Source organism: Cyrtonyx montezumae, unplaced genomic scaffold (assembly GCF_038088225.1).
Source record: "Cyrtonyx montezumae isolate F1298 unplaced genomic scaffold, pur_monq_1.0 scaffold_0, whole genome shotgun sequence".
Classification (NCBI taxonomy): domain Eukaryota; kingdom Metazoa; phylum Chordata; class Aves; order Galliformes; family Odontophoridae; genus Cyrtonyx; species Cyrtonyx montezumae.
This window is the reverse complement of record NW_027071824.1, coordinates 33,484,926-33,508,613: the sequence shown is the minus strand read 5'-3', so window position 1 is coordinate 33,508,613 and position 23,688 is coordinate 33,484,926. Positions and strand designations below refer to the sequence as shown.

General features: G+C 38.4%; 1 protein-coding gene across 3 annotated transcripts in view; it reads right to left on the bottom strand.

Annotated features, from left to right (window-relative positions):
* Positions 1-23,688, bottom strand: part of UST (uronyl 2-sulfotransferase) — a 155,276-nt gene that overhangs the window by 39,428 nt on the left and 92,160 nt on the right. For all 3 annotated transcript variants that reach the window (XM_065731785.1, XM_065731793.1, XM_065731802.1), the window contains exon 5: positions 16,304-16,457. In XM_065731785.1, the coding sequence (XP_065587857.1) occupies positions 16,304-16,457 (154 nt within the window). The remainder of the gene's footprint in view (positions 1-16,303; positions 16,458-23,688) is intronic.

Sequence of the window (23,688 nt, the reverse complement as noted above, 5' to 3'; positions counted from 1 at the left end):
TAATACGGGTCACACTGAATATCTTCACTCACACCATTCACTCAGACCACTGGTGCCAGCAGGGAATTCTCTCTTCACTCCCCAGGAATGATCTCTTTCACAGTGCTACCATGACTTTTGCATTTGAAGACTGTGTGGCAATGCTGCTTCGCCTCTGATGAAAGCTACAAAGCTGAGTGAAGGTCTGCATTTTTAAACTGTCTTTTAGTCACAGGTAATATTCCCTTCAACTCTTTCATTTTGCATATCTGTTTCTGATGAGATACAACTCTGAATGCTTTGTACAACTCTGAAAAGGGCGCACAGACATTTTACATATTTGCAGGTACTCAGCTTCGCTTCTTCCATGTATTTGTCAGGAGTTGAAATGTACTTTTAAAAAGGACACTTGATCTCTTAAACTCCCAGGAAAGTTTAATGATCATTTCTTCCAAAATTGCTCTTCACTTTAAGCTAAATCACGTATTTGATAAAAAGCAGCAGCAAAACCAATCAGAAAATGAAGTGAAAAAGGAGAAAAATTGAAAAAAAACAACAAACCGCTTTCTCATCACCCACACTCCTGTAAGGCACAGTGTGCTAGTGGTGAAGGAGAAAATCCAACAGCCTACACAGGAGATCAGAGGAAACCCTGTTAGAAGGTTTCAGGGACTGAGCAGCAGCAAGAGCAAAAGCACCCCACAGAGCCAGCTCAATTGATTCAAGCTGCTGTACTCCAGCCACCTTAGTGCAAAACAGAAACTGTCATGTAAAACAAAGGGATGCATGCTTACAAATGACTTACTGAATATAAATACATCTTTTCCCTCCAGTTAATTTTTCACTTCCTAACTTCAGACAATCTCATCCTTTCACTTTTTTTTTTTTTTTTTTTCAGTTCTTCACATGCTTGCTACAACTATACTTCTACTCGCAAAGCATCAGCTAACCATTCCCTGGGCAGGTGGGACTTCTTACCTACCCATCTCTCCCATCCAGATAACAACCTTTTACTCAGAAGAGCAGAAATCCAGACACCAACAAGCAGTGTAACCTTGTCAGTAGTTAAGAACCACAACAAATGCTGATCCTGCATCTTGCACAAGGCCCCTGGGGAGTCCATGGGACACAATAAATACAACTGGGAGGGTTGGGCCCTGCTACATTTTCAGCAGTATTCACAGGGCTATTTTTGAAAGAAATCTCATGAAAAAGTTACCACATACACAATTGTTCTGGGAAAACCACAGAATCCCTACAGAGACAATGCTCACAGGCCTGCCTGCTCATTAGTTCTTCAGCATATCTACCTTTCCACTTAGTTGGGCTACTCCATGACAAAAGGCTGCAGAGACATCTTGTCCCCTGAGTGCAAGCTCCCTCTCTGGTATTACTGGTCTGGGTAGTAAGTCACACCAGTATGCACACTTGAGGCAAGTCAAAATCGTACTGAAAAGATAAAGAGGGGGAACATCCATTCTTTAAGAAAATAGCACATTGCAAACTTGAAAAATATTTTTCAGCACACTCTTGGGTAACATACAAATACTGCATTTGAGGAACAATGTGGGAAGCTCACAGCTATGACCAGGTGACAGCACAGGCAGTGTAGTAAGGAATACATACAAAGTTTGGTACTTTTCATGAGTAACTGCATTGGTGGGCTAAATATTTATATTCACAAAGTAATTAAACTACACTTTGTTTCATAGTAAAGTTTTTCTTTGTTTAAAAAAGCCTGCATTACAGTAGTACAAATGTTCAAGAGAAAATCCTATTACAAAAAGCTGGAGAAAAAGAATAAGGCATTTTCAGCTACTAGAATACTATTGTTGAATCAACTAAGTCTTCTTTTAGTTTTGTTCAAGCAAGGAAACTTGATATTTTGAAGCTAGCCTAGGGCAGCCTATGGTTTGCTTAGATTTAAACCATGCTGTCTTTACATCAGCATGAATTTCCTTGATTTTTTTTTTTTAGGATAATTCTGTGTTTTCTTTGAATTGACTTTCCACTTTTTTTTTTTTTTTTCTGGCAATATACGTGTTTTTCATTTTTTCCCCCAGACCACATAAGCAAATACGTTGCCAAGCTGAATTCCCACTTTTTTTTCTTTTTGATGGACTCCTTTGGCTCAGCTTATTTGCCTGCCTTTCCTGCCAACAATGTATTCAGCTCTTCTTCCTGGCACCTTACCAAGTGAAGCAGCACCTAACAAAACAGCGTCTTCTGCTGTCTACATGTTCATTTAGCAAGGCATACACTGTTTATTCATATACAAATTTTTGCTGGCACTAACCTAGCAGAGGCGACTGACTGCCCACAACACAAAAATATATGTGACAAACATTAAACCCTTCTGCACATTCCTGTTTTGTAACTCCTGTTATCAGAAACCTTATTATCAATTTGTAAACATTCAGTTTTACCAATTAGAACAGAACCACTTAATAGCTATAAGTTGCACCTTCTCACATCTTCCTTTTCCATTGCTTTTGTATTTTTCACCTCAAACCATCTTAGTATGGGAAATATATTAGAAAAAAATAGAAATAAATTATGCCAAAAAAAAGGAAGAGTGTGTGCCAGCTGGAAGAAGTGCATAAGCATTAAATAACCATCCTATTATAGAGGGCACAGATCCAGAGAAGACCAAAAATGCAGAGCATTATGCTGCAATCAAGAATGAATCACAGAGGCAACAGCATTGAGGCAGTACATTTGTCAAGGCTGCTTACTAACACCTCTTCAGAAAAGAACATGGAAAATCAAGTTTGCTCAGACGATGACCATCAATACAGTCAATTAGGGACGGCATATATTCAATTCTGCAAACACCAAACAGAAAATAGTCTCTACAATCTCTGATTCCTCAGCCCTCATGAATGCAGAGGGGCTGGACGCTGGCTTAAAGTTGCTTGTGAGAAAGGCATTGGCTCAACAGACAAATGCAGCAATTTACGCTCACCAAAGGTGGTTCTGGAGCATGGATGAAGTTATTCAGCGACAGACGATGGACTCAACCTGAAGAGGACTGCGATGGCTGAAGCCAATGGGACCAAAGTGGGCACAGAAGTTTATGATGGGTGAGGCTCATTCCAGCAGGGCTAGTGGCACAAGCAGGGAATGTGGTCTGTCCCCAGACATTTCCTATGACAGGAGGAAAGGCTGCTCTAGACAAAACAGAGCGTTGAGAAGCCTTTTCTTCCATCCTTCACTAATGGAGAGCCAAGTTTATCTGAAGCTGGTTGTTATTTGTCCAGTCTGTTCATTAAAATGCTCATATACTCTCTAATTTCATATCACTGCTTTGCTATTCCTGAAGTCAAAAAGTCTTTAGTAGTATCTGTCAAGAATACAGCTTCATGCGACTTAAATAAACTTAATTCTTGTCTTGAATTGTGGTGAACACTGGAGGACGACTGCATTACAGCATATTTTTACTCATCATAAGATTTACATTTCCCTACAGTATTTCCTATTTAAGACTGTCTTCTGGATTCCCTTCAATTTCTTAGAAGCCCTAAAACAGAACACTTCCAGCTTAGCTTTTCCAGCTCCAAGTAAAGCAGAAAATACACTGCTGATGTCTTATATAAGTTCCCTTCTGTATAAGAGAGTGCTACGGAGAGAATAAAGGAATCATTTCACATCTCTGTCTCCTGGAGCTCAACATCTTCTGTTTTACTTGAAACGCTGGATCCAAAAGGCCATTTGTGCTATAAATTTTTTTAAAAAACAAACTAGTTAAGACAAATACTAAACCACTGTATAACACTGCAGATCAACTCTACTACAGCACTTTAATTGTGTTAAAAGCCTTGCTGCCCATCCAAGCATGTTATAATACAGACTTGGTGTGGACATAGTTGATAGCAAGCCCTGATCAGAACTAAACAATAATGTGCATTAAATACTGTTTGGAATGAAAAACTATATCACAGTAAAATTCTCTCTTATCCCATATGAGATCTAGGATACTTTCATATACAGAAATAAGTCCTTTAGAGATGGAATAAGACAGAAAAAATGTCTCAAAATGAAGCATCAGTCAAGATGCTTTAGGAAAAATGGATAAAATGAATAGAAGGTTGCCAGAACCAGCCAGTATTAGAAGGCACAAGAATCAACACACTTTTTTTTGCAAAGAAAGCTGTGTTTCTCCAACTTCAAAGAGTTCTGTGACTCAGTCACTACAGATGTGATAAAGACAGTCCCGTGACTAAATTTCCAGGAAGAAAAACAACAGAGCAGGAACTGACAAGGGATAGGAAACTAAAGGTAGGAAGTAAAATAGCTAGTTAAGGTTGTGAAATGACACAAGGATTAGGGTAGCACTGCATCTGTTCCGAGGCATTGCTTCAGCATAACAAAGAAAGCTTAACAGTGAAATAATACGTTTTTCAGAGAGTACTAATGACAGTGGTAAAAAATCTGACCACAGGGAGTTACAGAAGAACCCTATTGCACTTAACAATTGGGTGATAAAATGCCAGAAGAATTCAAGGCCAGTTAAGGCATATTCTGGATGACAGAAGCATAGTAGGATTTTTGAAAATAAAATGAGAGAGCAAGAGAGATTCAAGAAAGAAAAGTCTATCAAGGGATATTAAACACAGATACAGACACCAATGTCTGGATGAAATCTGCAAGCTGAAGAATGTCAGGAGCTGGGAGGAATACAGAGTGGGGAAGCAGCCCTACATTCCCTCCTCAGTCTGTACTGGTGCTTCTGTCTCATGCACCTTCAGTTCTCCACGGGAGCTTAATGTAGAAAGTTCTCATATTTGCATATGATGCTATGTTAATTGCACAGATATCATGAGATTTCATGTTTTCAAAACATAGCTTGGTTGCTATAACACAGGAAAGCCTATTTTAATAACATGTCATTTCTGTACTTTCACATGTTTCTCACACCTCCTTTTCTTGGGACAAATATTCTCATTCCTTTAAGCCCTGACTTCAATACTGAGAAATTGTACTCATCGGATTTTAGCAAAAAGACTAAAACACCTATACCAAGAGGAACACTGAAATTCTATGACTACCATATCTTGACAATAACATTACATTGTTTTAGTAAATCTTCATGAAGAAATAGTTTTAAGGTAAAGAAGTATTTTTATAAAATGCTGACAAGAACAATTATCAGAGTTATGAACACTTAAGATGTTAACAGAGAGAAGCAATACATGAGCCAGAAGAAAACCAGTTCCATTGGCAATACACATTAAATATGAATGCTATTTAACACACCTTCTCAGACAGAGACAGAACCAAAGACAAAACCAAAGACAAAAGAAACCATTCCATCTGCATGTGCTGCAACAGAAGTTTGTGTGACAAGTATTAGGGAGGATTAACTTTCAGGAATAAAAGGCTTTCTTTAGAGCAACAAGGTGTATATCTCTTCTTTCCTCTTGGCTCACCTCACTTGCAGTGGTACTTTACCACAAGCCTCTTGAATGGTGTGAGAAAAAAGATTACAAGTGTGAATACAACTGTTTTCTTTATTAGATTTCTGCCCAGTGTGTACTGAAAAAATGAATTTTTTTCTTCGTCCCTGAGGTCTGAGATACAAAAAGATCCATACGGCAGAGAAGAAAAACACATTACTGCTGCACGTGGCTTCCCTGCTGCTACAGCTGGGGACGGTTTCTACTTTGCTGGCTCTACCTCACTTATAATCTTCCTGCTGAACAACTCTAATGCTTTTCTGGATTATCACTAATACACTGCATTAGTTCTAGCAGTGCCATTCTGGATAGCTGAAACTGGAACAAACATACTGATTTCCTTTTTCATTTTGACAAGACTGTCACTGTGTGGACAACTCCAACTATTTAAAACTCACCAAATAACAACATTTAGAAACATTAAAATGTTCCTGTTTATTTTCTTTTAGTTTTGAGCCTTGAGACATCTGCTGAAGTTCTTTTCTACTGCTTCCAAAAATGCAACAAGAAACAAGACCAATTACGAAATCATGGAAGTTCATAACGCTGCTGGACTGAGGGGTTCTTTTATCAAATACATCACCTCTTCGGATTATATTCTGATGTAATTTTGATTTGCTTTTTATTTTTCCTTCAACCGTTGATGTGCAGTTTTGCTTTATACTTTTTTCCTTCTTATAGAGGACAGAAAATTTATTTAAAAAAATATATACATCACATTTAGCAACCCATATTCGCAATGGAAAGTTTCCTCTTTGCCACCACTTATTGGATTTTTCCCCAAGAAAAAGGAAATTACTCTTGACAAGCTTAGTTATGAATAGTGGCTGGCTTTGCTTGGACCAGAACTCATAGGAAAATGTTGTGTTCAAGGTAACCTGGCTAGACTGTGTTTCAAGAATTCATCAAGCAGTATGCAGCTTTGCTGAAACAATGGTAGTCCATTTTCCAAAGTCTCTAATAAAAAATAATCAGCTAAACACTCTTTGTATGTTTTTTGGTTCTTCCTTTTTCGGTATAGCAGATATTGGAATTTTGAAAATACTAGTCAACAAGAAAAAGCTTCAAATAAAAAACAGAAAAAGGGAACACTGCTCTGACTTGAAAGGAAAACTTCCCTACCTTGAAACAATTCATGGACAACATATTTTCTCTACTGATATGGAAAGCCTACTGTGTCTTCAGAATGATGGGTTTACCTTTTCATTCCAGACAGTCCCCCACTGCCTCCTGTGATAGTTTGTAACTGGGTAGCATCATGAGCCAAGAGGTCTGTGAGTGATGTGTGTTTTTTGAGTTATTCTATTTGACTTCGGTAATCTTAAGACAAAAAACAGCTTTTAAAGAAGTTGATGCCTTTCAAGCATCCTTTCTTTAGAAAAGGGAAGAACTATAAAGGAAGACAGGAAAATGAGTTCCTGGCAGCGATCCTTTCCCTTGCTTGCCTGCCTATAAAGAAACAATGGCCAAATGCTTCAAACCCTATTTAATTACAGCAAGTACAGGTTTGAAGCTTATCACAGTCTGCTCCCTCAAGTTTTCTGCTGGCAACACCACCCCATCACATTATTAAAAGATACTTTTGTTACTTTGCTTTTTCAATTCTAGGTAAAACCCACCACAAAATGCTGAAGGAATCAGAACATACATACACCGTTTTCTGAAGGACTCTCAGTGACCACCAGTATCCCTCAGATGCCTGGGTTTGTTTCCATTGGGTTTTCATTTCACTTAGGTGCCAAGATGCCTTACAGTATGTGGTTTGGATCAGTGCTCATCTAAGGGCACAGAAGCCGTTATTCTTCCCAAAGCAACTGCAGTAAGCACTTGCCAACTGCTCTTTTGATTGCAATTGCTTATCAGTTTGGCAAAAAAAGCAATCCATTTACTCACTGATCCTTTCATATCCCTTGAGAAAAAAATGAGAAGGGAGGACACTTAATACCAGCCCAGAGCCTCTGTGCAAAAAAGTTTTTAACTGAAGCTGATAACCTCATAATACAACTTCTACCCCCAGAAAAAAAAAAAAAAAAAAAAACAACACAAAAAACCCTCTTAAAAATAAAATAAAACCATCTGCAGTAATACCCTTTAAGCCAAGATGGAAATTCTGAACATCTGGAATATCTGACACCTGATGGACGCTCTGGGGGTAAAGCACAACAGCTACTTGCCAGGCAGGGCCAAACACTAGAGAGAACATCCAAATTCAGTTGCCAACAAAAACCTGTGGTGTTTGGTATCTAATTAGAAGTTGTAGAAACACAAATGCATGTTTCTACCTCACAGGAGCATGAAGCAAACAAAGGGAGATGAAACAATTAACAACTGTTTGTTTGGGAAACTATTCCCCAGTTCAGATTTGTTCACTCTGTAACGAGACAGAAACAAAATCTAAATTTGTGTCTCTGTGCTTCATTTTCAGTCAAAGGATTCTTTCCTTTTTTTTGTGTGTGCTTAGTCAGTCAATGATTACAGCCTACTTTCCTTTTTTAAATAAAATTTACTACTCTCAGCATACACTGCTTTGTGTTCACGATATTGTGAATTTAAGACCTCTAAAATTTAAATATAATTCGCTGAAGTTACTGGGCAACCTATTACAGTGCTCCATCACCCTTACTGTAAAGAAGTTCTTCTGTATGCCAATATGAAACAACAATTTACCTACAATGAGGGCAAAAAGCACGTACTCTCAAAATAGGAAGTGCTGCCCTAGAAAACAACCAAGTCTGGATAGTGGTCACAGATTCCCTCAAATTTCATATGATAATGATTTTTAACTATATTCCTGCTATTTATTTTACTTTCTTTTTTGCTTTTTTTATGGTCTTCTACCTGCATTTAACTAGTGAGAGCTAGACAAATAGCTGCAAGACCAGGAAATGATCTCTGCACTAAGGACTTAGATTTGATACTGCTCCTTACATTCCCTCCCAGCAACTCCTTCTTTCTCCTTCCATCCAGTCTTCCAAGTCATCCTTCTCATTCTTGATCCGAAGTTCACATAACATTCTAACGTGAAAAAATTACAACTGTCAAACTAAGCAGGGCATCTTTTCTGTGTTGCTCTTTCAGAGAAGCCAAAAGCCATAGCCTACATTCTCCAAACAAGTGGTACTGGTGTAGGAGCTGCCACAGCAGAGAAGAGCTGTGAGTCAGAGGCACTATTAGCTCTATTTAGCTGGGGCAGAAAACTCACGCTGGCTTTAACATCTGAAAGAAACCTCTGAAATGAATCTCAACTTCCCAGCATGGATATGCCCCTCAGCTCTTTCTCCAGGGACATTCAGGGATCCCACACGTCCTGGCTCCAGCAATGTGAGCCCAGGTACTGACCAGAACAGCATGCCCCTGGCTCCCTGCCAGCCTGGCACCAAGTCCGAGCAAACGCACCCTAGAGTAAACCCCTAAGATTTCAGAAGGGAAGAGATCTACAAGAGGAGTCTTGAGTATGCCAAAACACCGGAGGTTCTTTTTTTTTTCTGCGAGATGCTGCATCTTGGCTTCCTTATCATTCTGAATAACCTATGTTAATCTTAGGGTTCTGGTTTCAGCCAACAGTGCCAATTGCACACCAATGCTTAGATTGCTGCTGAATGATAGTAACGTGCCAGAGGCCAGGCCAGACCACCTGGTGAGGAAGAGCTGCTGCCTTTAGAGCACCACGCCAGGGCATGGGGTGCAGCCAGGACAGCTGGCCTGATTTAGGCACTGGGCTATTCCATACCATGCGACACCATGTGGAAGGCCATAAATCTGTGGGCAGTTGGCTGGGTGGTGACCACTGCTTGGGGGTTCCTGGGCATTGGTTGGCTGGCGGTGAGACACTCATTGCTAGCAGGGCATCAGTTAGTGAGCAGTTCTATTGTTAGCTAGGCTAGGCTGTCAACTAGTTGAATTCCTGATAGATAAATAAATAAATATATACACACTCTTATCAGCGTATTCTTGTTTCCATTTTCCTCTTCTCTCTTAGTAAATAGTTTTTATCTCAACCCATGAGTTCTATTTTGTTTCCAATTCTCTCCCTCATGCCACCTGGGGGAGAGAAAGCAAACAGCTGTGTGGAGCTGTGATGCTGTTGAGCTAAACCACAACACTTAAAAATTCAGAATTCATCCACTTATTCTACAGTCCACAGAAGAGTTGACACCACAACCAAAAAATAGAAAGCTGGAAAATATTTTGCTGATGACACTCAGTTTAAACTAATGAAAACACAACAAAGAGATACCTTAGAATATATTCAGGGCATCAATGAAACTACTTTTAACGCTACAGAGTACCTAATTATCTTAGCCAGACATATAAAGCACAGTATAGTCTTGAATACCTTAATGAAATGTTACTAGCTCTCACCACATTATCAGTATGCTACAGGCAGCTGACTCCACCCGTCCAAGCATCCTGATCTCTCATTGTGATTCCACCTTCTGGAAGCTTTAGCAAGGAAGTTGTAGAGATCAGGATTTCAGTTCACTTCACTTTGCTGGCAGTGCTGACAGAAAAAAACTTATGCGTGAACGCAAAGAGGAAGGAGAATGACAGACAAGAAATAAAGCAGGCAAATACATTTTTTTTTTCTTACAGGTTGTCAGTTCCTGCAGTTTTTAATTCCTGCAAAATTAATATCTGACTGCTTGAAATTGCATTATCACACCATAATCTGAAGGAGTTCAATATATTGACTGTAAGGGGTGGGGTGCCTTACTCTCAACCATCTATAAAGAGCACTAAAAGGTTCTACAGTTTCTCTCTGCAGTTTTTATTTATGTGGTGAGAGCATAACACAACCAGGGGAAACAAACAGATCTACTCCTAGCTAAGAATGTACTTAAGAATGTATTTAATAGGGTTTTCTAAAAAAGGCTACTACGAGTTCATAAGATAAGACTTAAATTAATCAAATCAAATTAAATTAAATCTTTTTAATGAAACACTAATACAATACTGAACACTTCAAAAAGTCAGACTTCTACTGATAAAATGATATCTTAAAAAAAGATTATTTGGTGGTCAGTGCCTAAACGCAGTCAGTAAGACAAGAATGTATGTCCATGTTATATTTCCAGAATGTTTTGGAGGCTAAAACTAGGGCAGAAAGGGTCATTCTTGTGATTGATACAGTAGTCTCTGTTCCACATTTGGGATTTTCCACTCTACAAACACTAGATTCCTACAGAGAAGCTGGAGAAAACTATCTCCCCAAGCTACCACAACGCATTTAGTCAAAACGAACACATCAAGAGATACCTTTTATTCTGTACCTTCATGAAGGTACAATGAACTAACGTAGCACAATCTCCATAAAAATGAAGGTTCATATTTCTCAACTAGAAGTAATGCAGCTACGACCTTAAATATAAGAGCACAAAATATTGTATCTACAAAAGCTTTAATGCCATGTACTGTTTATTAGTGGTGCTAAGACACTGTAATAACATTATGTTTAAATGTGGTTGGAGGTACTCAGAGCATGGGACTCTTCTGCTCTTTGGCCTCTGCTATCTCATTCCATTTCTAAACATTTGCAGCAGCCAGAAATTTTCAGTCACATATAATTAACCACTACAATACTGTGTGAAAATATACCTCATGTTTTTTAAATCTGAAACAAAATATTGTGGTTATTACTGAGGGTGGAACCAGATGATCTTTGAGGGCACGTCCTACCCAAAACATTCTACGATTTTATCCTGTATCACACATTCACAGAATTGTAGGAGTAGGAAGGGACCTCCAGAGATGATGGAGTCCAACCCCCTGCCAAAGCAGCTCCCTAGCCCAGGTTGCACAGGTAGGCGTCCAGGCGGGTCCTGAATGTCTCCAGAGAAGGAGACTCCACCACCTCTCTGTGCAGCTGTGCCACTGCTCTGTCACTGCACTGGGAAGAAGTTCCCATGCACATTTGTGCAGAACTTCCTATGCTTCAGTTTGTGGCCATTTCCCCTCATCCTATCACCACACAGTGTTAAGAAGAGTCCAAGCTCATCCATTTGCCTCCCACTTCTTGGCCACCAGGGTATCCTGTCTGCATGAAAAGTGTTCAATAAAGAATGATATAATCAAAAGAACAGTATGAATAGAATCCATATTGCTGCATATTTGCTATTGATATAAGTACGCATTATGAATTACATAAAAGATTTAAGTGCTGCAATCTTAATATTATGTTGCCTATTTACTGTATGCAATTGACTCCAATTAGTAAATGAGAACAGGTTAGTAAGAGATTTTCTAACACTTATAACTGTATAATGCCATACTGTTAGGAATGCACATCCATAAGGGAAGATTAAAAAAAGTGTCTTCTAAGTTACAGTCACTGGAAAGAAAATGTAAGCCACAAAAACATTCCCTTTAATGTTACATCTTCTAAGCTGTTTAACTAGCCCCTCCTCCAAATGAAGTCTGAATTATCTTTCACCTCGTGGTCCAATAAATTATTAATATAAAATAGGAAAATCTGGGGTAAGGATGGCTTGTTTAGAGTTTCAGAGCATACACAGTAGATGAAGAGTTACAAAAACATGACAAAAATTTTGCTGTGAGGAGTTAATATGGCAGAGGGAAACAGCTGGAAGCTATTAAAAGCACTCATTAGAGAGAAGAAGCAGCAAACTGTTCTAATTGGGTCAGCTGACAGGTGGCTGTGCTTCGGCAGCACCCTCCTGGCAACCACAGAGATTGATGCTACTGTGCGATCCTCAGATGAGGGGTGCAGCTGCATACTGCCCCACAGCTTAGGATACCCTTAAGGACCTCGAATGACCATTTCAAGTCATCTCAACACTCAACAATGCACAGGGAGCGAAATGGCTACTGCATATTTGGGAAGGAAAGGAAAACATTGAGGGTGCATAAAACATTGGTCTCCACTAAAGCTATGAAACCAGTAACTGCTATCTGGCAGGTACTGCATGGACATAGGCTTTCTACCTTCAATCAGCCTTAGCAGTTTTACATCAAAGACATAAAATGTGTTAAAGATGAAAAAGCCACACATATATTCTGTATTTGATGTTTCATACTGCAACTGTAGTAAGTGCCAGATAATCACTAACAGACCTGGGAAAGACAACTACAATACAAAGCTCTCAAATATTTATGGCTGTCACGCTTTATCAGGAGTGTCTCTTACTTTCTGCATTTTCACACCCCAAGCTGTACTATCTGCAGCGTAGTCTCCCTTAACACAAGCAGTGATCACAGCTGTACTGACAAGAGATTGCTTGCTTTATTTACACTAGTTCAGTATGAATCACAGTTACTACAATGAATTTGAGTTCATTTAATGAATTTATTCCCTCTTGCAGGAACGTGGGATACGGTAATTCTTCCATGAGCATTCTTGAGGCTCTACCTGAAGCACCTGCCATCATTTCAGACCAGCACCTTCTCTTCAATAGTCCACACTATAGCACTGCATCTGTTAAATTTGGGGAAGCTAATAAGTAAACTATTTAACTGATTGACAGTAACTTATTGCAGCAGAAAAAGTGCCAGGTCAGGGCAAGGAGCTGGCTGGTCTGGGTGGGAAGTCTCACATTGCAGCAGCTGCCTCTATCAAAGCTGACTTGTGAATAAAGGACTTGTTTTCTGTCTTGGCTTTGAATTAAATTTTGGTAAACACAGACATTTGCCGAAACATTTAAAACAATTTATCTGACTCTTGAATGAATGGTTGTTTTCTCTGGAGCAAAGTCAAAGCCTGAAGCTCTATTCAGAGAAAATTTCAAATGATCGGTGAACAGTAGAAATTCCTGTCTATGTTTCTGATCTTTGCAATGTCAGCAGTTCTGATTTTCACAGTTAAAAATAAATAAATGAATAAAAGAGCACCCAAGGAACAAAAAGACTTCAAGGTATTTTTCTTGCATCTTTCTCCCTTCCCTTTTCCCCTAAAGATCAGAACTGAGAGGAAGGGGATGCTTCTATTAATCACAATCTAATGGCACAGCATCATTGGGTTCAGAACTTTACAAAACTTGATTTTAAAATCTTTTTTCTCCTTTCAAGAGCCCATGTAAAGAGGTGCTGAGCTCCCACACTTTCCAGCTGAAGCTCCTGGGGCAAAATGTTCACTCTCAGCTTTTCAAGAGATAAGAGACAGTTCAGTGTTCGTGGTCATTGACCAAGATGCCAGGGTGGCCTTGAAAACAACCCCGTTGCGCAAAACACCTTCCAAGAGAAGCAAACCAGAATATCAGTGCTTGGAGATAAGTGCAATTAGGCTCTGAATATCCCAGTTTCAAAGGTTGAATACCTTTCCTCAGACAAACCTGGCACCAGTAAAAGCAGAGGAGGTACTGGGCTTTAGGCATTTACTGATTCCCCAGTGCATTTCATGTCTGTAACTCGTGCCTGTACAAGGCTTCTCAGGATCTTGAGCAAAAAGTTAAATGTTCTGGAGCAATCAGCAGCTTTGTGCTTTTCTAGCTTTTCATCTGAGGCATAATTAAAGAAGGGAAGTAAAAGCATCTTGTATCCTCCCTGTGCTTTTAGGATACCGGCTCACAGTCAGGCTTATCTCATTCCAAACAACTAAGATTTAATTCCGTGATCAATACAGTAAGTACTTAATATGCCAACAATATTGTTAAGCACATGAAACACATATCTCTTAATTGCAATCTTATTGTTCAAATAGTCCCTTGTAAGAATAAATAAATAAAAATTAAAAAGCAACACTTTATGGTGAGTTTTCAGTAAAATAAAGAGTCAAATATTAGGGAAGAACTGTGAGGACAATGAGACTGTGTCTGTGTGCTAAAGGGCTGCCCTGGCTCACGCACAGATGTAGAACCAACTGCTTAGTTTCTTCACAGTCAGATCAGGCAATTTATTTTGCAGATTTCTGAAGCTGCCATGCCACAAAACCCATTACCTTTGTTTCAAAATACATGCCAGCAGACTTTCTTTCACCACTGAGAAAAAAAAAAATGAAAACACAGTCACATAGTGTGTGATTTGGTCGGACAGCAGCAGTCCTAAAAATGCTTAATATTCAGAACGAGCAGCTTTTGTTAAAATGAACTTCACTTGCAGGTGGCCTATGTGTTACTCTGACAGGAACTACCACCCTTTCTGGGTAGTGCAACTGACACTCAAACTTGGCCAAAGAGGGATGGAGATTATAGAAATGTTTCCAGGCTTCTAGCAATCAATTGGAGATCTAAACAGAAAGAAAATATGGCTTTGATAAAGGTTGCCAATGGAGTCTCACAATGACAAACAGCCTTTTCAACAAAACAACTAATGCCCTCAACAGATGGCCACTTTTTATTTCCTTTAGACTGCAACTTTTTACTGATTTGTGTGTAGGTACATGTGTGTACATGCATATAAATATAATCTCCTGAAGAACACTCCAACACCAGTGAAATGAAGAAGTGTTTTCTGTTAATGATTAAACCTGCACAAACATAGCAAAAATTAGATTTATTCAATTCAATTCTGCTTAAAATCTTATCTAGTTATACTGGAAAAGGCTCACATTGTGCCATTCATCTCAAATAATCCATAATTTATAGAATTATCTGTCCACAGGGCTTTGCATGACAAACAAGAGCACTAGAGTACAAAAAATATAAAATAAAATAAAATAAAATAAAATAAAATAAAATAAAATAAAATAAAATAAAATAAAATAAAATAAAATAAAATAAAATAAAATAAAATAAAATAAAATAAAATAAAATAAAATAAAATAAAATAAAATAAAATAAAACAAAATAAAACAAAATAAAATAAAATAAAATAAAACAAAACAAAACAAAAATAAAAAAACACGGCCTTGTTACATGGGAATACAACCAATTTTTTTTTAATTCATCTGGCCTCAACTAGGACTGAAACCATTGTTTGGAACGTGTGGTGAAGCAGTCATTCAGAGCTATGTTCTCTTCTGCTCATCCACAGCACATCTTGTACTTTACCGTCCCTTCAAAATATCTCAAAATAGCGGTTTATTCTCTCTCTTTGTTCTCCAGCAACCACAGTCCCTCACTTGTTTTGTTACATCTGGCTTGCAGCATGTCACAGGACAACATGAAACTGTCCTTTTACAGTTTTGTCACTGAACCTCCTGTAGCTCCCTGTGTGGCTGAGTGCAACCAACTGAACCTCTGTTATAGAGAAGGTAAGGTTTAATTCCACCTTTCTGTCTTCTTAGGTTTGGTGGTGTGCATGAAAGGAGACCAGGTATCAGGCATCAAACGAGCCAACTACCACCCTTGCTCCCATGTTTTTCATTCAGACTTTGTATATGTACTAAGAGATCCCAGTCTGTGACAAGGGCTTATGTGCGTTATGACAGTTCAGCAGTTGTGCAAAATAAAAGCTGTTGTTATGAACAGCAGCTCACCCAGGGTTATTACTGCCTTCTTAATTAAAAAAAAAGAACACAAAACCAAACAGAGAACTGAGATCAGAGCCCTGGTGTGAAGAAACTGCACAGCCTACCACCAAAAATATCAGAGGCTTGGGCTCACTGAACTGTTCCCAAATTTCCTCCAGTGAGGCTGCATTGTTACAGCCACAGTTTCAACCTAATTTTGTCTGAACATTCACAGTGATAACTAATGGCAAAATTATTATGTCTAATTACCAAATCCAACCCAGTAAAAGGGCTGAAATTCAATGGCATTTGGAACTTGGTGCCAGATCAAGCAGAACAACCAAATTCAACATTAGCAGCAGTTTTCACATTAAGGCCAACCAAACTAAGGACCAGGCAAGACAACTAAAAAATGCAACAATTCCACACCAATGCCTCAGTCTCCCACTGAGGTCTGCAGCTTGAACATCAGCATTATGTATCTACACTGGGAAATCAATAATAGGATCCTTTTGTTTAAACATACCAGATATCTTTCCTCCTGCCTCATGCTGGGGGTACGGATCATGTGATTCTGTTCTCCTCTCCAGTCCCCAAAACGTCGGAAAAAATAATTGGATAGAAATCGATTGACAGGATCTCTAATAATATTGATGTACACCGGCTGGTCTCCTCCAAACCTGGTGGGAAGCAAAATGGGTGAATGTCATCAGAAGGTTTCAGACAGGCACACGTATCTGTCTTTCACTTGAACACTCCCAAACTGTTTTCTACACAGTTCAGATAGTTCGCAAGGCTAGAAGCAAAACTGAGATGCTTGCGACTACTTATGAAACTGTGTAAAAGCACACAAGATCTCTTGAGGATTAAAGGTAAATACAATATCACATTAAGTGGACTGTGAACATTTAGGTCATACTAAAGATAACCTTTTTTTACTGTCCCTGTGGTTATGCTTCTGTTTACCTCCTTGCAATTTTCAGATGAAAAGCCTTTTGCAGTTCAATCCAAGGACGAACATTTTTTTCCTAAACACACGTTTCCTGCCTGGAAAGTCATGTCAGAGCAGGCAGTGCCTGAATGCTGACTGCCATGAGGCAGCCCTGAGCCACCTTCAGCTGTACAGTAAGAGCAGGAACACGTAAAGGATTTTACAACAGTCAAGCATATTTCAAAAGCCTCTCTCTGGATGAGCTGAAAGATATGCATGGCATTTCCATCTTTAAATTTGCTGTAACTTGTGCAGATCTTCCTCCCCTCACCCCCAAGCCTACTCCGTCTGCTGGATCTGAGGTTATTTAGTGGTTAACATAGTGTCTTGCCCTACCAGTTCAGGGTACCTGCCTCCGCCCAGTAGTTAGGACAAACATGTTCCATTTAATAAGCAGGATACAGAAGGAGAAAGGGAGGGAAAGGAAGCTTAAGCAGTTAAGGCCTGTGATTATACTGCATTTTCAGAATGCTAAAATATTGACTGTTTATTGAAAGTCAATACCCATCACCAAAAAATGAGGCTAATAGCCAAGCCACTGTGATTATGCTCTTCCTTGGTCATGGACATTTACGTTCTGGAACAGACTTATGGATTACAATAATGTAAGACTGAGCAAGTAAACCTATTTGGATTGAAATGTTCCTAGGAGGAATCCAATTAAGAATTTACCAGATCTAATTATGATTACATTTGTCCCATTTCCCCATTTTAGGAAACAATCTTTTGTTGCAATACAAAAAAAAACAGGGTTCTTCATAAATATTAAAATGGTTTACTTAATTATAGTAAGAGACAAGATATATCCCACTCAGTTCCAACTTCATTTTTATTCCATATGATTCCTTTGACCAGCAAACTCATTTTTTATGTACGTGTTTTCTATGCCTATCAATAATTACGTAAATAATTTATTTGTGTGCATCAGTAATCTCATTGACCTTAATGCTGCAGGATCACTGTCACAGTTTGAAAATGCACAGACAGCAAAAAACTTTCAAACAACCCAATTAAGAGGGCAGATGCTTCTTGCTTCCTGTTTAGAACAGAGGCCCATTAGGAAATATGTGTATTCTGAATTCTTCTCCAAGATTGTTTCTGTTGCTCTGTTCATCTTCATACAGAAATAAGGCACGTGAAAAACAGACATTCCTTCAATTACCATAGACAATTAAAGGCATAAAGCTTTGACAGTATACATTTAAATAGAAAAAGGTTGGTGAGTGCCATGGTTCATAGACATGAAAATGACCATTTTAAGTGAAACTGCTGCCAAGATTAGGTTGCAGCTAAAGTACTGAACACATTATTTTCCTGCTGTTTGATCAACAGTAATCTATAGACAGAAGTGAGAGGAGAATGGTAAAGAAAAGGGGAAGTGATGAAGATAGCAAGAAGAGATTACAGTGGAAGAAAGTTGTCTCAAGACAGATTACAGGTACCAGAGTGCAGGGATATCTAGCCTGGGATTTTTGGAAGATGCTAAACCTAAGGGCTCCTCAGCAGAGATAAAAAGCAAAAACAGATGGCTACCAGTGTCTAGATACAAATATTCAACAAATATTCACTGCCTTTTCTGAAGAAAAAGGAGAGGCCAGATTGCATAACCAACCAACCCAACTATTAGAGCCTGTTCTTTTTTTGGTTATGTCCCTGAACATGTGAACTGCAGACTCAGTACCAACAGCAAACACACAGCTCAGATTTCTGATTTCTTGCACGCTTTAACCAGGCCAGTACAGACCCAGCTGCATTTGCTCCATCAGGCAGCAAGCAGGGAATTTTTAGAAAAAATAAGTCTGTTCCCACTCGTATCCAAATCTGCATGTTTTAAGCACAGTTTATTAGACTTCAAATTCCTACCACTTGTTTCTATAGACAGTATTGAGACTCTTGGATGGAAGCTCAGCAGCAGTTAAATTAAAAATTCAATAACCTTAGGTTTCTAAGAGGAAAAAAAAAAAGGAAAATCAATGTTCCATTTGGCCAAGTAGGTCCTGTGTATTTTTAGTTATCTATCAGTCACATCATATTAGATATTACTTAGCTCTCCTAAACAGAACTTTTCAAATTAATAACATCCACATGAAAATGCTCCAGCAAGCACTAACATACAGTGCTCTCATTAAATATCATATAAGCTTACATATACTCAAATAACTTGCAAAAGATCAAAAAAGAAGCAAATTACATCTTCCAAGCTTGAATAAAAGGCTTATCTTCTCTGAGCAGGATCACATTTGGATCTTGCATGATAAATGAACTGGATCCTTCTGATGCCCAGCAGTGCATTGCTGTAATTGAGTTGAGTGGGACAGGACATCGCTTCTCCAATGGACATAGCTCAAAGGGTATATCCTCTGACTGTCTGCAAAGTTTATATTGCTCTTAACTTCTCCTGATTTATTACCATATACTATTACATCACGTTTGTTTTAACTGCTCTGTTTTGATAGGTGTATTTTCAGAGTCCTCACAAAAAAAAAAAAAAAAGTAATTTCCATGCTTCATTTAATAATAAGATTTAGTAATATTTCCCCATCTCTCTCTCTTTCTCTCTTTTTTAATAAAATGGAGGGGGAAAAAAAAGGCTGAGAGATATGGCAGATATTGTGAGTCTGACCTAGAAAAATGTGTCTGATTAATTCAGATTTTATTATTTACATGAGCATAACCATTGCTCAAAACAGTTTACAAACTCCATCTAAGTTAAGAAAAAACAATAGAATTAAAAAAAAATTTAATAACAAATTGCTTTACTACAGAATGTAGAGTTTCTGAGCTCCTCTTATTCATCATTTCAGTTCTCCTTAAGAAAGGTTAAATATGAATTTGGACGTGTCAGTTCACATCAGAAGGTTGCTGCATTTCTGTTCAGCACAAATCTTGTTGCACAAACAGAAGTAGGCCTCTATATCTCTACAGACAGAGCACATTCCTAGAGGAAATCAAGATACCCAACCTTTTCTCTGACAGAACTATGACTCCCTGTTACTCTTTTAATGTAAATTATTTCCTCTTAAATTAGCTAGTTTCTGTAAGTTCACTACAATGGAAGCAAACAGGAACTGACAGTGACCTAATGTTAATATGGATAGGCACACAGTGTCCTTAGAAAGGAAGCACTACTTTCTTTTGGAGCTCTATACAACCATGCTGAAAGCTCAATTATGTAGAAGCTTTACAGATGAATTATGTTATAACTCCATTACCTGACCTGTAGCACAGCTTCAAGGGGATATACTAAAAACAGTAATGTAAAACTTTAGTCTTTTTCGAACATAAGATGCAGTAAAATAAAATTCCACCTTAAAATGAGTCTTACTGGCAGAATTAGAAATGAAAATTTACTGTAACAACTCAGCAAACACATCTAGCAGTACTATTCCATACGAGAGACAACGGGCAGTTCCGTGTTGTTCCACCAACCCTCTCCAAGGATGGGCTAACACCTTTTCTGCAACAATTCCCAGAGGAGGAGCTTGAGGTCTTGCCTGAGTGGTGCTGTGTGGTTCTGCCAACCTCCAAACTCATGGAGCTTACCTTCCTGATTTTGTGTCTTTACCCCGTGCTGCGGTTCTGCTTCCAAGCTTTTTGTTGGAATTTTGGAGGAAAACAAAGGTAAGCACAGGTATATTTTTTAGTTTCATGACCACACTCTTGGCAGGGCTGGTCTCAAATGGAAGGTATGCTACAATGTGCACAGTGATTCAAGGTTAACAGTAAAATGGCGCAAAACTCATTAATTATGTCTTCTGGAAGTACGACATCAACAATAGAAATTTCAGCTTCTGAACTGACTTGTGTGGGTAATATCAGTATAAAAAAATACCAAAAGAATAGCTTAGTGAGCTGCCTTGGACTAGTGAACAGCTAGCAGCTTATATGAGAAGGCCTTGTATTTTGCTATCCAATAAATCTCCCAGAATATTTGATGCTGTATTTCTTCCAGCCTTTTACATTCCTGCATAGTAAACATACAGTGAGTTATTTTTCCCCTATGCCTTTCATTATGCAAAAGATACGAAAGCAGTTTGAAATACAAATTCATAATGAGCAGCACCAACACACATACAACGCCTGCTAGTGTCTGTAAAGCAACCCCAGCTCAAGCAAAGGTAATATTTGAGAAGGAAATACTAACTGTATTTTCATTTATCTCATGCAAAGTAACAGCTGGAAACGAGAGAAAAAAGCTTATTATCGACACAACCCTAATCTCAGCTTAAGTCAAACTCTACATGATTTAAAATCAATCAGTTCCAGACACCTTGCATTTAAGGCTTTTGGAAGGTCTGTCTCAAGAACCCCCTGGACCTCTAATTGACATTTCCTTACAAGTTAGAGGAGTTTTTCACCAAAAGCAGATGTTGCATTTTTTAGAAGAACAGAAAATGTAATCACAAATTATTAGGAGAAATTCTCAACAAATAGTAGAACAGATGATACAGCACTTTGGAAAGTATTAGATCTACCAACACATCGTGCAGTAAAAATCCATCTTTGAAATTCATTGAGATCACAGATCTGTGATATGCATCCATAAAATATTTTGTGACTTGACCTCTTCGGAAGGCTATCACACAAAGAATGTAGGCAGGGGTCAGAAGTTACAATGTGCTCAGTATTGGACATTCAACTTCCCGTCTGAACCCATTTATCAGGATTCTTAAGCGTGTCTCCAGCTGTCTCATGGCAATGGCTGTCACAGAGCAGATGAAGGCAAGGCTAAGAGTGTCCATATGGAAACTGAAATGCAGTAAATTGGACGTAATGAAAAACTGCCTTTCAACACATGCTGTAACGTAGTAGTACTTGTTGTTTTACAATGCACACAATATAGAAGTCAGTGTAACCAAAATTGCAAACGTGGCTGCCACGTCCCAAGTGAGAAATTCTAAGCAATCGCCATCAAACAGAAGAATATGTGGATGTTATCATGCTTGAGTATCTGAATCTATGCTATTTAACGCTTTTATCTGTGATTCAGACGAAAAGCAGAAACCTTCTGATAACACTTTCAGATGATGAAGTTGCAAAAGAAGAGGATAATGAAAGGACTAGGTTACTGATAAAGAGCCACTGGAGTCACAGGGTAAGCAAACAACAAATTGTTGCACCGCAAATGCATCTCAGACCGCTGAGAACAAGGAGCAGAGGACATTCACAGGAAAGGAACAATTCTGCCAATTCTGTGTGCTTGCACAGACTACCAGCAGTGAGAGACCTTATAGATCAGAACGATCCTATCTTGTTGCTTTGCTGCTCCAATAATTCAAGCATTTTCCCAGATATCTAACCTAGAATTCTGTAGGTACAATTTAAAACCACCACTTCTGACATCATTATGTTTAAAGAACAGTATATCCCCTTTGTTTTTGTATAATATTCAAAACTTATTACTATTTCTGCTTTCCCAGTCATTTATCTATTTTCCTTCTCTGCCCTTTCATTCTTTCATCACAAGTCATTTTTTTCTCTCCTAACTTTTCTTTTACTCTCTTTTGGACTTTGAGTAATCGACATCTTTCTTAAATCAATTTACTCAAAAATTGGTAATTTAATCTACAGCACAAATGTGAGCATAGTAACCAAAACGACAGTAAGAAGCATAATTTAAGCATTACGCCTGATCCCACTGGCCTTCAGTTCACACTTAACTAGATTTCAAGTAATGATTTCCATTCAGAGAATATTGTATCATCAGCTAAATTAAAGCTAAAAAGTCTACTATGTAAAAAATGTAGGAAGTCTGTGGAACTAAATTTTAAATCAGTTCATCTTAAAAACTGGAAAAACTCACTACGAATCAATGTTTTCTTAAAAAACCCAAAACAACCCACAAAAACAACAGCATAAAACCCCAGCCCCCTAGATCATACGAAGGTCAAACTGCATGTTAGGTTTGTGCTTAGACTTCCATCAAGCCACAGTTAAAAACCATCATTACACAGTCAGATCATTAAAAAAAATTAGTATTAAAAAAAAAAAAGAAAAACGACGTAGGAGGGAGTACAGCACCATGTGGCCATTCATGAAATGTGTACTTTACAAGGCGGACCTCACATGGTGGTAGAAAGTGTTTCATGATGTGTTAGCAAAAAATATAGATTATAATGAACACACATAAAGACGCAGTGTTAAGGCTGGGCACATACATTTAGCTGACATTTCCCTACTTTTAAGGGCTTACCTAGAGGGCAGTAATTTTTTTTCTTTTCTCAAAGTACTTTTAATGATATTTCCTAGGTGTGTATGCTTTTTCTTCAAGGAGAAAAAAAAAATCAACAACTCAAAACTACTTTAGTAGATAAACTTAGACTGAAATCATTGTTGCTGGGGGGATTGGGCTACTCAAATACCTCCGTAACAAAACATCTTGAAACAGAGTTGTACAGAATCAGTGCACGTTGACTGGACTACTGAAGGTCATACAAAGTATACTTCAGTTTGCCCTTGAAGGGATGTAACCATTCTGTGTCTTCCTAGGCCAGCTCCATGCATTTGCTTAGCACACTTTGTTCAAAAACTACTTGTGCATAGTTAAAGCACAGAATAGGCATGTTCTTCAAGCACCTGCATTCTGTGGTATTTCTCGCTCCTGAGAAATGGAGAAATAAGAATTCACAAGTTGTTAATATATGTGAGGGCTGTGACAAATATTCCGTGGTTTAAGTGACCTCTCACCAGTCTATTAAAAATATTAAAAATTAAATTCTATTTCCAAATCAATGGACCAGAGATACAGGTTAAGTCATGCCAAAGTAAGACAACTCAGCTTCAAAAAACAGCAGATGTATCATACAACCCTTTCAAACAATGAACAACCTACCATGCAAAGCTTTCAAATACCAATCTTCCAGTGCAAAGTGTTCCTGCTTTCAAATTTACAGCTGATTCACATGACATAAAGGCAAGTT